This window comes from Oncorhynchus mykiss, chromosome 25, assembly GCF_057628025.1.
Source record: "Oncorhynchus mykiss isolate SJ-2025 chromosome 25, ASM5762802v1, whole genome shotgun sequence".
Taxonomy (NCBI): Eukaryota; Metazoa; Chordata; class Actinopteri; order Salmoniformes; family Salmonidae; genus Oncorhynchus; species Oncorhynchus mykiss.
The window spans coordinates 80,962,020-80,978,435 of NC_143046.1; the positions used below are offsets into that span (position 1 = coordinate 80,962,020).

Consider the following 16,416-nt stretch of genomic DNA (forward strand, 5'->3'; position numbering starts at 1 on the left):
TTGAGCCATTTAGCACAGCACTCTCTACCACCAGCAAACACAAATGGTGTATGCTATGGTAAGGGTATTAGGGTGTATGGTATGGTAAGGCTATTAGGTTGTATGGTATGCTATGGTAAAGGGTATTAGGGTGTATGGTATGGTAAGGCTGTTAGGTTGTATGGTATGCTATGGTAAAGGGTATTAGGGTGTATGGTATGGTAAGGGTATTAGGTTGTATGGTATGCTATGGTAAAGGGTATTAGGGTGTATGGTATGCTATGGTAAAGGGTATTAGGGTGTATGGTATGGTAAGGGTATTAGGTTGTATGGTATGCTATGGTAAAGGGTATTAGGGTGTATGCTATGTTAAGGGTATTAGGATGTATGGTATGCTATGGTAAGGGTATTAGGATGTATGGTATGCTACGGTAAGGGTATTAGGGTGTATGGTATGGTAAGGGTATTAGGTTGTATGGTATGCTATGGTAAAGGGTATTAGGGTGTATGCTATGGTAAGGGTATTAGGATGTATGGTATGCTACGGTAAGGGTATTAGGGTGTATGGTATGCTATGGTAAGGGTATTAGGGTGTATGGTATGCTATGGTAAGGGTATTAGGGTGTATGGTATGCTATGGTAAGGGTATTAGGGTGTATGGTATGCTATGGTAAGGGTATTAGGGTGTATGGTATGCTATGGTAAGGGTATCAGGGTGTATGGTATGATAAGGGTATTAGGGTGTATGGTATGGTAAGGCTATTAGGTTGTATGGTATGCTATGGTAAAGGGTATTAGGGTGTATGGTATGGTAAGGCTATTAGGTTGTATGGTATGCTATGGTAAAGGGTATTAGGGTGTATGGTAAGGGTATTAGGGTGTATGGTATGGTAAGGCTATTAGGTTGTATGGTATGCTATGGTAAAGGGTATTAGGGTGTATGGTATGATAAGGGTATTTGGGGGTATGGTATGCTATGGTAAAGGGTATTAGGGTGTATGGTATGATAAGGGTATTTGGGGGTATGGTATGCTATGGTAAGGGTATCAGGGTGTATGGTATGATAAGGGTATTAGGGGGTATGGTAAGGCTATTAGGTTGTTTGCAGTGGTGTAAAGTGAATAAGTAAAAATAATTTAAAGTACTACTTAAGTCGTTTTGGAGGGTATCAGTACTTGTAACGGTCTTCTTCCTCCTCTGACGAGGAGTAGTAGGAAGGATCGGAGGACCAATGCGCAGCGTGGTAAGTGTTCATGATACTTTTAATAGAACACAGAAAAATACAGAATAACAACGTGAAATAACAAAAACCCGAAACAGTTCCGTGTGGAACACACAGACACAGAAAATAATCACCCACAAATCAAGGGTGAAAACAGGCTGCCTAAGTATGGTTCTCAATCAGGGACAACGATTGACAGCTGCCTCTGATTGAGAACCATACTAGGCCAAACACAGAAATACCAACTCATAGAAAAACAAACATAGACAACCCACACAACTCACGCCCTGACCATACTAAAACAAGAGACATAACAAAAGAACTAAGGTCAGAACGTGACAGTACTCTACTATTTAGATTTTTGACTACTTTTAATTCACTACATTCTTGAAGAAAATATTTATCTTTTTACTCCATACATTTACCTTGACACCCAAAAGTAGTCATTAAGAATGCTTAGCAGGACAGGAAAATGGTCAAATTCACGCACGTATCAAGAGAACATCCCTGGTCATCCCTACTGCCTCTGATCTGGTGGCCTCACTAAACACACAGGCTTAGTTTGTAAATAATGTCTGAATGTTAGAGTGTGCCCCTGGCTATCCGTAAATTCCAAAAACAAGAAAATGGTGCCATCTGGTTTGCTTAATATAAGGAATTTTACTTACTTACAGTGAGGGAAAATAGTATTTGATCCCGTTTGCCCACTGACAAAGAAATGACCAGTTTATTTTTTAATGGCAGGTTTATTTGAACAGTGAGAGACAGTGAGGGAAATAAGTATTTGACCCCCTCTCAATCAGAAAGATTTCTGGCTCCCAGGTGTCTTTTATACAGGTAACGAGCTGAGATTAGGAACACACTCTTAAAGGGAGTGCTCCTAATCTCACTTTGTTACCTGTATAAAAGACACCTGTCCACAGAAGCAATCAATCAATCAGATTCCAAACTCTCCACCATGGCCAAGACCAAAGAGCTCTCCAAGGATGTCAGGGACAAGATTGTAGACTTACACAAGGCTGGAATGGGCTACAAGATCATCGCCAAGTAGCTTGGTGAGAAGGTGACAACAGTTGGCGTGATTATTGCAAATGGTAGAAACACAAAAGAACAGTCAATCTCCCTCAGCCTGGGGCTCCATGCAAGATCTCCCCTCGTGGAGTTGCAATGATCATGAGAACGGTGAGGAATCAGCCCAGAACTACACGGGAGGATCTTGTCAATGATCTTAAGGCAGCTGGGACCATAGTCACCAAGAAAACAATTGGTAACACACTAGGCTGTGAAGGACTGAAATCCTGCAGTGCCTGCAAGTTCCCCCTGCTCAAGAAAGCACATATACATGCCCATCTGAAGTTTGCCAATGAACATCTGAATGATTCAGTGGACAACTGGGTGAAAGTGTTGTGGTCAGATGAGACCATAATTGAGCTATTTGGCATCAACTCAAATCCCATAGAAAATCTGTGGAGGGAGCTGAAGGTTCGAGTTGCCAAACATCAGCCTCAAAACCTTAATGACTTGGAGAAGATCTGCAAAGAGGAGTGGGACAAAATCCCTCCTGGTGGCCAACTACAAGAAACGTCTGACCTCTGATTGCCAACAAGGGTTTTGCCACTAAGTACTAAGTCATGTTTTGCAGAGGGGTCAAATACTTATTTCATTTAATTTTAATTTTATTGCAAATCAATTTATAACATTTTTGACATGCGTTTTTCTGGATTTTGTTGTTGTTATTCTGTCTCTCACTGTTCAAATAATCTACAAATAAACCTACCTGGTTAAATAAAGGTGAAATATAAATAAATAAAATAGTATGGTGAGGTATTAGGGTGTATGGTATGGTAAGGGTATTAGGGTGTATGGTATGGTAGGGGTATTAGGGTGTATGGTATGGTAAGAGTATTAGGGGGTATGGTAAGAGTATTAGTGTGTATGGTATGGTAAGGGTATTAGTGTGTATGGTATGGTAGGGGTATTAGGGTGTATGGTATGGTAAGGGTATTAGGGTGTATGGTATTGTAGGAGTATTAGGGTGTATGGTATGGTAAGGGTATTAGGGTGTATGGTATGGTAGGGGTATTAGGGTGTATGGTATGGTAGGGGTATTAGGGTGTATGGTATGGTAAGGGTATTAGGGTGTATGGTATGGTAGGGGTATTAGGGTGTATGGTATGGTAAGGGTATTAGTGTGTATGGTATGGTAAGGGTATTAGGGTGTATGGTATGGTAGGGGTATTAGGGTGTATGGTATGGTAGGGGTATTAGGGTGTATGGTATGGTAAGGGTATTAGGGTGTATGGTATGGTAGGGGTATTAGGGTGTATGGTATGGTAAGAGTATTAGGGGGTATGGTAAGAGTATTAGTGTGTATGGTATGGTAAGGGTATTAGTGTGTATGGTATGGTAAGGGTATTAGGGTGTATGGTATGGTAAGGGTATTAGGGTGTATGGTATGGTAAGAGTATTAGGGTGTATGGTATGGTAAGGGTATTAGTGTGTATGGTATGGTAAGGGTATTAGGGTGTATGGTATGGTAAGGGTATTAGGGTGTATGGTATGGTAGGGGTATTAGGGTGTATGGTATGGTAAGAGTATTAGGGGGTATGGTAAGAGTATTAGTGTGTATGGTATGGTAAGGGTATTAGTGTGTATGGTATGGTAGGGGTATTAGGGTGTATGGTATGGTAAGGGTATTAGGGTGTATGGTATTGTAGGAGTATTAGGGTGTATGGTATGGTAAGGGTATTAGGGTGTATGGTATGGTAGGGGTATTAGGGTGTATGGTATGGTAGGGGTATTAGGGTGTATGGTATGGTAAGGGTATTAGGGTGTATGGTATGGTAGGGGTATTAGGGTGTATGGTATGGTAAGGGTATTAGTGTGTATGGTATGGTAAGGGTATTAGGGTGTATGGTATGGTAGGGGTATTAGGGTGTATGGTATGGTAGGGGTATTAGGGTGTATGGTATGGTAAGGGTATTAGGGTGTATGGTATGGTAGGGGTATTAGGGTGTATGGTATGGTAAGAGTATTAGGGGGTATGGTAAGAGTATTAGTGTGTATGGTATGGTAAGGGTATTAGTGTGTATGGTATGGTAAGGGTATTAGGGTGTATGGTATGGTAAGGGTATTAGGGTGTATGGTATGGTAAGAGTATTAGGGTGTATGGTATGGTAAGGGTATTAGTGTGTATGGTATGGTAAGGGTATTAGGGTGTATGGTATGGTAAGGGTATTAGGGTGTATGGTATGGTAGGGGTATTAGGGTGTATGGTATGGTAAGAGTATTAGGGGGTATGGTAAGAGTATTAGTGTGTATGGTATGGTAAGGGTATTAGTGTGTATGGTATGGTAGGGGTATTAGGGTGTATGGTATGGTAAGGGTATTAGGGTGTATGGTATGGTAGGAGTATTAGGGTGTATGGTATGGTAAGGGTATTAGGGTGTATGGTATGGTAGGGGTATTAGGGTGTATGGTATGGTAGGGGTATTAGGGTGTATGGTATGGTAGGGGTATTAGGGTGTATGGTATGGTAAGGGTATTAGGGTGTATGGTATGGTAGGGGTATTAGGGTGTATGGTATGGTAAGGGTATTAGTGTGTATGGTATGGTAAGGGTATTAGTGTGTATGGTATGGTAAGGGTATTAGGGTGTATGGTATGGTAAGGGTATTAGGGTGTATGGTATGGTAAGGGTATTAGGGTGTATGGTATGGTAGGGGTATTAGGGTGTATGGTATGGTAGGGGTATTAGGGTGTATGGTATGGTAAGGGTATTAGGGTGTATGGTATGGTAGGGGTATTAGGGTGTATGGTATGGTAGGGGTATTAGGGTGTATGGTATGGTAAGGGTATTAGGGTGTATGGTATGGTAGGGGTATTAGGGTGTATGGTATGGTAGGGGTATTAGGGTGTATGGTATGGTAAGGGTATTAGGGTGTATGGTGTGGAAAGAGTATTAGGGTGTATGGTATGGTAGGGGTATTAGGGTGTATGGTATGGTAAGAGTATTAGGGGGTATGGTAAGAGTATTAGTGTGTATGGTATGGTAAGGGTATTAGTGTGTATGGTATGGTAGGGGTATTAGGGTGTATGGTATGGTAAGGGTATTAGGGTGTATGGTATGGTAGGGGTATTAGGGTGTATGGTATGGTAGGGGTATTAGGGTGTATGGTAGGGGTATTAGGGTGTATGGTATGGTAAGGGTATTAGGGTGTATGGTATGGTAAGAGTATTAGGGTGTATGGTATGGTAGGGGTATTAGGGTGTATGGTATGGTAAGAGTATTAGGGGGTATGGTAAGAGTATTAGTGTGTATGGTATGGTAAGGGTATTAGTGTGTATGGTATGGTAAGGGTATTAGGGTGTATGGTATGGTAAGGGTATTAGGGTGTATGGTATGGTAAGAGTATTAGGGTGTATGGTATGGTAAGGGTATTAGTGTGTATGGTATGGTAAGGGTATTAGGGTGTATGGTATGGTAAGGGTATTAGGGTGTATGGTATGGTAAGAGTATTAGGGTGTATGGTATGGTAGGGGTATTAGGGTGTATGGTATGGTAAGAGTATTAGGGTGTATGGTATGGTAAGAGTATTAGGGTGTATGGTATGGTAGGGGTATTAGGGTGTATGGTAAGAGTATTAGGGTGTCTGGTATGGTAAGGGTATTAGGGTGTATGGTTTGGTAAGAGTATTATGGTGTATGGTATGGTAGGGGTATTAGGGTGTCTGCTTTGGTAAGGGTATTAGTGTGTATGGTATGGTAAGAGTATTAGGGTGTCTGCTTTTGTAAGAGTATTAGGGTGTATGGTATGGTAGGGGTATTAGGGTGTATGGTATGGTAAGAGTATTACAGTGTATGGTATGGTAAGAGTATTAGGGTGTCTGCTTTGGTAAGAGTATTAGGGTGTATGATATGGTAAGAGTATTAGGGTGTCTGCTTTAGTAAGAGTATTAGGGTGTATGGTATGGTAGGGGTATTAGGGTGTATGGTAAGAGTATTACGGTGTATGGTATGGTAAGAGTATTAGGGTGTCTGCTTTGGTAAGAGTATTAGGGTGTATGGTATGGTAGGGGTATTAGGGTGTATGGTATGGTAGGGGTATTACGGTGTATGATATGGTAAGAGTATTAGGGTGTCTGCTTTAGTAAGAGTATTAGGGTGTATGGTATGGTAGGGGTATTAGGGTGTATGGTAAGAGTATTACGGTGTATGGTATGGTAAGAGTATTAGGGTGTCTGCTTTGGTAAGAGTATTAGGGTGTATGGTATGGTAGGGGTATTAGGGTGTATGGTATGGTAGGGGTATTACGGTGTATGGTATGGTAAGGGTATTACGGTGTATGCTTTGGTAAGAGTATTAGGGTGTATGGTTTGGCAAGGGTTTTAGGTTGTATGGTTTGGTAAGGGTATTAGGGTGTATGGTTTGGTAGGGGTATTAGGGTGCATGGTTTGGTAAGGGTTTTAGGGTGTATGGTTTGGTAAGGGTATATGGTTTGGTAAGGCTATTAGGGTGTATGGTTTGGTAAGGGTATTAAGGTGTATGGTTTGGTAAGGGTATTAAGGTGTATGGTTTGGTAAGGGTATTAAGGTGTATGGTTTGGTAAGGGTATTAGGGTGTATGGTTTGGTAAGGGTATTAGGGTGTATGGTTTGGTAGGGGTATTAGGATGCATGGTTTGGTAAGGGTTTTAGGGTGTATGGTTTGGTAAGGGTATATGGTTTGGTAAGGCTATTAGGGTGTATGGTTTGGTAAGGGTATTAAGGTGTATGGTTTGGTAAGGGTATTAGGGTGTATGGTTTGGTAAGGGTATTACGGTGTATGGTAAAGGTATTAAGGTGTATGGTTTGGTAAGGGTATTAGGGTGTATGGTTTGGTAAGGGTATTAGGGTGTATGGTTTGGTAAGGGTATTAAGGTGTATGGTTTGGTAAGGGTATTAGGGTGTATGGTTTGGTTAGGGTGTATGGTTTGGTAAGGGTATTACGGTGTATGGTAAAGGTATTAGGGTGTATGGTTTGGTAAGGGTATTAGGGTGTATGGTATGGTAGGGGTATTAGGGTGTATGGTATGGTAGGGGTATTAGGGTGTATGGTAGGGGTATTAGGGTGTATGGTATGGTAAGGGTATTAGGGTGTATGGTATGGTAAGAGTATTAGGGTGTATGGTATGGTAGGGGTATTAGGGTGTATGGTATGGTAAGAGTATTAGGGGGTATGGTAAGAGTATTAGTGTGTATGGTATGGTAAGGGTATTAGTGTGTATGGTATGGTAAGGGTATTAGGGTGTATGGTATGGTAAGGGTATTAGGGTGTATGGTATGGTAAGAGTATTAGGGTGTATGGTATGGTAAGGGTATTAGTGTGTATGGTATGGTAAGGGTATTAGGGTGTATGGTATGGTAAGGGTATTAGGGTGTATGGTATGGTAAGAGTATTAGGGTGTATGGTATGGTAGGGGTATTAGGGTGTATGGTATGGTAAGAGTATTAGGGTGTATGGTATGGTAAGAGTATTAGGGTGTATGGTATGGTAGGGGTATTAGGGTGTATGGTAAGAGTATTAGGGTGTCTGGTATGGTAAGGGTATTAGGGTGTATGGTTTGGTAAGAGTATTATGGTGTATGGTATGGTAGGGGTATTAGGGTGTCTGCTTTGGTAAGGGTATTAGTGTGTATGGTATGGTAAGAGTATTAGGGTGTCTGCTTTTGTAAGAGTATTAGGGTGTATGGTATGGTAGGGGTATTAGGGTGTATGGTATGGTAAGAGTATTACAGTGTATGGTATGGTAAGAGTATTAGGGTGTCTGCTTTGGTAAGAGTATTAGGGTGTATGATATGGTAAGAGTATTAGGGTGTCTGCTTTAGTAAGAGTATTAGGGTGTATGGTATGGTAGGGGTATTAGGGTGTATGGTAAGAGTATTACGGTGTATGGTATGGTAAGAGTATTAGGGTGTCTGCTTTGGTAAGAGTATTAGGGTGTATGGTATGGTAGGGGTATTAGGGTGTATGGTATGGTAGGGGTATTACGGTGTATGATATGGTAAGAGTATTAGGGTGTCTGCTTTAGTAAGAGTATTAGGGTGTATGGTATGGTAGGGGTATTAGGGTGTATGGTAAGAGTATTACGGTGTATGGTATGGTAAGAGTATTAGGGTGTCTGCTTTGGTAAGAGTATTAGGGTGTATGGTATGGTAGGGGTATTAGGGTGTATGGTATGGTAGGGGTATTACGGTGTATGGTATGGTAAGGGTATTACGGTGTATGCTTTGGTAAGAGTATTAGGGTGTATGGTTTGGCAAGGGTTTTAGGTTGTATGGTTTGGTAAGGGTATTAGGGTGTATGGTTTGGTAGGGGTATTAGGGTGCATGGTTTGGTAAGGGTTTTAGGGTGTATGGTTTGGTAAGGGTATATGGTTTGGTAAGGCTATTAGGGTGTATGGTTTGGTAAGGGTATTAAGGTGTATGGTTTGGTAAGGGTATTAAGGTGTATGGTTTGGTAAGGGTATTAAGGTGTATGGTTTGGTAAGGGTATTAGGGTGTATGGTTTGGTAAGGGTATTAGGGTGTATGGTTTGGTAGGGGTATTAGGATGCATGGTTTGGTAAGGGTTTTAGGGTGTATGGTTTGGTAAGGGTATATGGTTTGGTAAGGCTATTAGGGTGTATGGTTTGGTAAGGGTATTAAGGTGTATGGTTTGGTAAGGGTATTAGGGTGTATGGTTTGGTAAGGGTATTACGGTGTATGGTAAAGGTATTAAGGTGTATGGTTTGGTAAGGGTATTAGGGTGTATGGTTTGGTAAGGGTATTAAGGTGTATGGTTTGGTAAGGGTATTAGGGTGTATGGTTTGGTTAGGGTGTATGGTTTGGTAAGGGTATTACGGTGTATGGTAAAGGTATTAGGGTGTATGGTTTGGTAAGGGTATTAGGGTGTATGGTTTGGTAAGGGTATTAAGGTGTATGGTTTGGTAAGGGTATTAGGGTGTATGGTTTGGTAAGGGTATTAGGGTGTATGGTTTGGTAAGGGTATTAGGGTGTATGGTTTGGTAAGGGTATTACGGTGTATGGTAAAGGTATTAGGGTGTATGGTATGGTAGGGTGTGTGGTAGTGTCGTGTCTTTACTATCATTAAATGAAGACTTTTAGTTTTTATCAAAGATTCTCTGTAATTAGTATTACGCGATTAAATCATGATTAATCATGTAACTGTAATTAACTAGGAAGTCGGGGCACCAAGAAAATATTCAGATTACAAAGTTATAATTTTTCAGATATTTTATATCTGATCAATTTGTCTTCGAATTAATTAATTATTTACTTTACCTCACGTTAGTCTCATTCCAAACGTCAAAGATTGTTGGTTATCTGCACAAACCCAGTCTTCACTATGAGTCATCCATACATCAATTGTCTTAAATCATTTATTTATTAACTAAGTAATTCACAGAAATGCATAAACAAACAGTTGATAGTTACAAGGAAATAATAACGGAGTTTCCCTAGTGGGATAAACCGGCATCGCGGCTTGGTGTACAAAAGGGAAGTGGGGGTCGACTGAGATAAGACAACACACAGTTGATAATTATAACAATTGAAATGCTAATCCTTTGCACATGAACGCTCACTCATTCGAGAACAATTGCAATAAATATATATATTTACGCTCAGTGTGTCGTCGGGGTCTCTGCTGAAAAGTTTTTCTATTGGAGAGTTTCCGTCCTCTCTCTCTCGCTCTCTCTCTCTGTCGTGGTTAGAGTGGATAGTTCAGAGTGACATTCATTCATGTCGTTATGGATAGATGTGTCGGCGGTTGTCGTTCTTCGCGTTCAATTATACCGAATTCCTAGCTGCAGACTAGTAATTAATATCAAAGACTTGTTCTTATTCTGTCGGTATTGATAGTCTAATCAATAGTCTTAAGAGTTTAACCACGTGGGATGGTTAAAAGATTCAGCCATCTGGTCTCAAACCTTGGCCCTCTTGTTATTGAGGTAAGCTGGTCTGCAACCTTTGTTCTCTCATGATTGAGAGAAAACATGGTCTGTTGAGAACTTCTCAAAGTTGGGGTTTTATTCGGGAGTTGCAGAAAAGGGCCTGTCCCAGGATGCCCGACCATAACTGGGCTCATGGGCGGTCCTCTGATATAGTTCAACTCCAAAGGGAATTGGAGTTTCCTTCATTAAACAGTCCAAAATCACATTACACAATTTTACAAACAGTATCATCTTCACTCATTAATCTTAAACAACAATTAGATGTAAACCTCATATCTGAGGCTATTATATAAACAGCGTTATGGTAATGTGGCTGCACCGTCTCCAATGAGCTTCACCAAGTTGTAACAAACGGACCAGTTCGTAGCTGGATCCTTCACCGATCTTTTATACCTTCTCCAGAACATAAATGTCGTTTGGACCTCAAGTTCTGTGAGGTGGAAGAAATTCCTTTGTTCTCTATGAAAATTCACTCTATCTCTATACTGTGGCCATGAGGAGATAATCTCCTCCCGGCATTTACGACCTCTCTCTGACCACAGCAGCCTGTGTGTAGGAGGCAGAGAGAGGGGGATGGGGCTTGCTGTACCCAAAGAGGGCAACGTCATGACAATATGGTAAAGGTATTAGGGTGTATGGTATGGTAAGGGTATTAGGGTGTATGATATGGTAAAGGGTATTAGGGTGTATGATATGGTAAAGGTATTAGGGGTGGAGGAATTGTTAGTTTTGTCACTCAGCAAAGTTAACTACTGTGTATATAACATGTAACAGTATGATATGGTAAAGGGTATTAGGGTGTATTGTATGGTAAAGGAATTAGGGTGTATGGTATGGTAAAGGTATTAGGGTGTATGGTATGGTAAAGGTATTAGGGTGTATGATATGGTAAAGGTATTAGGGTGTATGATATGGTAAAGGGTGTATGGTATGGTAAAGGGTATTAGGGTGTATGGTATGGTAAAGGTATTAGGGTGTATGATATGGTAAAGGTATTAGGGTGTATGATATGGTAAAGGGTATTAGGGTGTATTGTATGGTAAAGGTAATAGGGTGTATGGTATGGTAAAGGGTATTAGGGTGTATGGTATGGTAAAGGGTATTAGGATGTATGGTAAATGTATTAGGGTGTATGGTATGGTAAAGGTATTAGGGTGTATGGTATGGTAAAGGTATTAGGGTGTATGGTATGGTAAAGGGTATTAGGGGGTATGGTAAGTGGTATTAGGGTGTATGGTAAAGGTATTAGGGTGTATGGTATGGTAAAGGTATTAGGGTGTATGGTATGGTAAATTATATTAGGGTGTATGGTATGGTAAAGGGTATTAGGGGGTATGGTAAAGGGTATTAGGGTGTATGGTAAAGGTATTAGGGTAATGGTATGGTAAAGGGTATTAGGGTGTATGGTAAATGTATTAGGGGTGGAGGAATTGTTAGTTTTGTCACTCAGCAAAGTTAACTACTGTGTATATAACATGTAACAGATGTGGTGCAGCACAGTGGCTAGTTAGGTCACTATTCCTGCTAGTAGCCATCTTCTCCTTGAATCTATGTGTTGTTTTGTTATCAGATATGCTCAGTGCTCCATCTTCCCAATGTAGAAAACACTTACACATACACTGATACAGTAGACACACACATGCTGACACACTGGAGTAAAGGTCATGTATGGGGCCTTGGGCAGAAACACAGCAATGTGTTCAATGAGAGAGATATAGAGAGAGAGAGACAGTGAGCTAGAGGGGGTGAGATAAAGAGAAAGATAGAGGAAGATGGCCTATACTAGTGGCTTCAGCTTGCAGCATTTGGCCATGTTGTTGTCAAGGAGACAGAGAGTGGCTGTCAGTGTGTGAAGTGCTCTCTCCCCCTCTGTCTCAGCAGCAGGAGGCATGTTGCTCTCTTACAGTATATCTCCCAGTTCATCCCCTCATTATTAGGGACAGATCAGCCTCTCAATATCCAATAGAACTCTGATCAGTGTCCTGTGTGTGCTCCAGCCAAGTAAACCTGGATTTGAAGTATTGCTCGGAGACTCATAAGCTGTTGTAAAAAATAAACAAACAGGACATTTTTCATGTATTACTCTTCAGAGTTAATTTGATTTGTTGTTTTTGGTTTTCAGGAAGCGTTGGCCCTCCTGCTATTGAAAAACCCCATCTTCCCAAAGAACCACCGTCTAGGATACTACCACTACTCCGGTTGGTCAAGACAGAGAACTAGGGTTGCAAAATACTGATCACTTTTCTGAAAGTCCCAGGTTTTCCAGAAATCCTGGTTGTAAAATTCCAGGAATCAGGAGGGGGAAAGCAGAAAATCCCTAAACCTCTAACTAGGATTTCTGGAAAACCTGGGAATTTTTTAAAAGTTACAGAAATTCTACAACCCTACATATAAGACTTTATATCTGTACAGTATTATGTCTATGGTTACTGCGCCGCTCTCTCCTCTGGCACTCTCTTACTTTGTTTCTAAGTCACTCTGTGGGTAGTCTACTCTTCCTGCAGACAAGCCTCGGTGCAGAACTCTCTGTGGGTTGTCTACTCTTCCTGCAGACAAGCCTCGGTGCAGAAATCTCTGTGGGTACTTTTACGAAATTAGAATAATCAAACTTCACTGGGTTATGTCAAAGTGCATTCCTGCAGGCATGCCTGTGCTGTCTGAATACTTGTATGAGTCCTTTTCTCCTCCCCTCTAGTAACAGGGATGGGCTCCAGAGCCCCCCTCAGCCTTAAACAATGGCAGCTGAAGGGAGGGGAGGTGCTAGCTGGTGGGGGATGGAATGGGTGGAGGGGTGTGGGTCCGTGGAGAGAGGGGGGGATTGGCTGTGGAAGGGAAACTGTGGAGGATTGAGAGTGTCGCTGGGGGTGATGGGAGCGGAGTGAGAGGTAGAGTGGGAGAGAAGGGGGTGGAGGGGGGTATTGGGTTTGTGGCGTTTGGTTAATCCCAAGCAGAGGACAGAGAACCATTGTTTGTCCAACCAGTCGTGTGTGTGTGTGTGTGTGTGTCCACCCTGTGCATACAGAAGCAGACAGTCACAGTCACCAGTCAATGTCTGTCCGTCTAATTCCCCACCACTCTTTTGTCTGTTTTTTCTCTTTCTTTCTCTCTCTCTTTCTTTCTCTCTCGTTTTCTCTCATTCTCGCTCTCTCTCAGGGTCAGACAGCTGGACCCCAGTAGAGAGAAGTTGCTTTAACAAAGGGATCGCTGCCTATAAGAAAGACTTCTTCATGGTCCAGAAACTGGTATGTACCAGTCCATGTACAGTACCAGTCAAACGTTTGTACACACCTACTCATTCCAGTGTTTTTAGTTTTTATATTTTCTACATTGTAGAATAATAGTGACGACATTTACAACGATGAAATAACAGATATAGAATCATGTAGTAACCAAAAAGTGTTAAAAAAATCTAAATATATTGTAACGACCCTGAGTTTATAAGCGCGGAAATCGACTCTGCCACACAAGCATGCTTTTACGGCACAGACGATAGCGCGCCGAGCCTCGGGCTAAAAGGTTGAGGGTTAGAGACCTGCTCCCTGCTGTTTCATTACAATATTTTATATTTGAGATTCTTCAAAGTTGCTACCGTTTGCCTTGATGACAGCTTTGCACACTTTTGGCATTCTCTCAACCATCTTCATGAGGTAGTCACCTGGAATGCATTTCAATTAACAGGTGTGCCTTGTTGAAAGTTAATTGAATTTGTTTGAGCCAATCAGTTGTGTTGTGACAAGGTAGGGGTGGTATACTGATAAAAGACCAAGTCCATATTATGGCAGAGGATACGGCAGAGGATACGTGCTGCAGAGGATACGTTCGTTAGAGTTACCAGCCTCAGAAATTGCAGCCCAAATAAATGCTTCACAGAGTTCAAGTAACAGACACATCTCAACATCAACTGTTCAGAGGAGACTGCATGAATCAGGCCTTCATGATCGAATTGCTGCAAAGAAACCACTACTAAAGAACACCAATAAGAAGAAGAGACTTGCTTAGACCAAGAAACACAAGAAATGGACATTACACCAGTGGAAATCTGTCCTTTTTGGTTCCAACCATCGTGTCTTTGTGAGACGCAGAGTATGTGAATGGATGATCTCCGCATGTGTGGTTCCCACCGTGAAGCATGGAGGAGGAGGTGTGATGGTATGGGCTGCAAGAGTGACAATGAGAATACACAAGTCAACTGAGGGTTTTGATAAATCTGTTCCCATTCAGAATTCCTACGTGATTACTGTAATATGATGAAAGGTTACTTAATAAATCCTCTCTAGTGTATGTGGGATGCTCAGTTGGTTTCTGGTTAAAGGTACATGGAAGCTCAGTTGGTTTCTGGTTAACATCCAGTGATCCCACCTGGCCAACATCCAGTGATATTGCAGAGCGCCAAATTCAAATACAGAAATACTCATTATAAAAATTCAGAAAATATACAACTATTTTACATAGGTTTAAAGATGAACTTCTTGTGAATCCAACCACGGTGTCAGATTTTAAAATGCTTTACGGCGAAAGCATACCTTACGATTATTTGAGAACATCGCCCAGCAGACAAATCATTACAAACAGTAACCAGCCAATTAGAAGAGTTACACAAGTCAGAAATAGAGAACAAATTAATCACTTACCTTTGATGATCTTCATATGGTTGCACTCAGAAGGCATTCATTTATTTAATAAATGTTCCTTTTGTTCAATAAAGTCTCTCTTTATATCCAAAAACCTCCGTTTTGTTTGCGCGTTTTCTTCAGTAATCCACAGGCTCAAATGCAGTCACAACAGACAGACAAAAAAAATCCTAAATGTATCCGTAAAGTTCATAGAAACATGTCAAACGATGTTTATATTCAATCCTCAGGTTGTTTTTAGTCTAAATAATCGATAATATTTCAACCGGACAATAACGTTGTCAATATAAACGGTAAACAAGAAAGGCACTCTGTGACACGGCGCGCATGAAAAAGCTCTGTGACACGGCAGGGTCCACTCATTCAGACTGCCCTTACTCCCTCGTTTTTCAGAATACAAGCCTGAAACAATTTCTAAAGACTGTTGACATCTAGTGGAAGGCATAGGAACTGCAATTTGAGTCCTAAGTCAATGGATACTGTAATGGCATTGAATAGAAAACTACAACAAACTACTACTTCCTGAATTGATTTTTCTCAGGTTTTCACCTGCCAAATCAGTTCTGTTATACTCACAGACACTATTTTAGCAGTTTTTGGAAACTTCAGAGTGTTTTCTATCTAAATCTACCAATTATATGCATATCCTATCTTCTGGGCCTGAGTAGAAGGCAGGGAAAAGGCTAGTATCGCCGTCCGGGAGATCAGGAAATAGATTGATAACAGGAAACCCGATAGGCTGAAGTACAGGCAGGGAATAGGCAAAAGGTTTCGCTAGTAAGGCAGGCAAAAACTGTCATACACAGGAGGAGTAAATCACTGGAAAAACAGAGCTCCGAAAGACGTGTCACAAAACAAACAATACCTCACAGTGATGGAGTGCAAAGAACTGAACTAAATAGTGTGTGATAATGACATACAGGTGTGTGAACAGGTGATCAGAATTCAGGTGATTGGGATCTGGAGAGTGAGCTGCATTCAGGGGATCTATGTGTTTGAGAGTGTGAGTTGGAAGCAGACGTTACAGATACATTAGTTGACAATACAAAATAGAGATTTAAAAGCCACATGGTGGACCACTCAAATAGAGTTTTGAGACTCTATAAGCAGGAAAACACAGTACAGTATGTTAAAACATGTACTAGGCGTAGCTATGAAGTGTCTGTTGATGTGTGTGTGTCTGGTGGTTCAGGTAAGCACTAAGACGGTGGCTCAGTGTGTGGAGTTCTACTACAGCTATAAGAGGCAGGTGAAGACGGGTCGGAACGGAGCTCTGATCTACGGAGACATGGACCCACCTGAGAGCAGGAACACTGAGGAGGAGCTGGACCACAAGGTGAGTTGATTGACTACCTACAAAAGGATGTTATAACACATTCACAAGCAGTACATAAGCATTTACAGATTCTATAAACAATCCATCCCTTTACCAACAGATACAACACTACATAAGCAATCTTTGTACAATAATTATTGTCTTCAATGTTCCCTCCAAAAAACTGTAGGTCTGCTGAGTGTAAACTTGAAAATTCTGTACAACTTCCGGCGCGTGTTTACTGTGAACACTGAGGCTGTACCCACTTTAAGTTACAGTTG

The 16,416-nt window shown here is 41.3% G+C and overlaps 1 protein-coding gene across 5 annotated transcripts in view; it reads left to right on the plus strand.

Moving 5' to 3' along the window:
* The window catches only part of LOC110505830 (uncharacterized), a 63,451-nt gene that overhangs the window by 24,662 nt on the left and 22,373 nt on the right, over positions 1–16,416 (plus strand). For 3 of the 5 annotated variants that reach the window (XM_036963041.2, XM_036963043.2, XM_036963042.2), the window contains exons 8-10: positions 12,312–12,387; positions 13,343–13,431; positions 16,013–16,156. In XM_036963041.2, coding sequence (XP_036818936.2) covers positions 12,312–12,387; positions 13,343–13,431; positions 16,013–16,156 — 309 coding nt within the window. Of the gene's footprint in view, positions 1–12,311; positions 12,388–12,677; positions 12,766–13,342; positions 13,432–16,012; positions 16,157–16,416 lie in introns of all 5 variants that reach the window. The other 2 variants (XR_016492051.1, XR_016492052.1) reach the window with 1 other exon arrangement.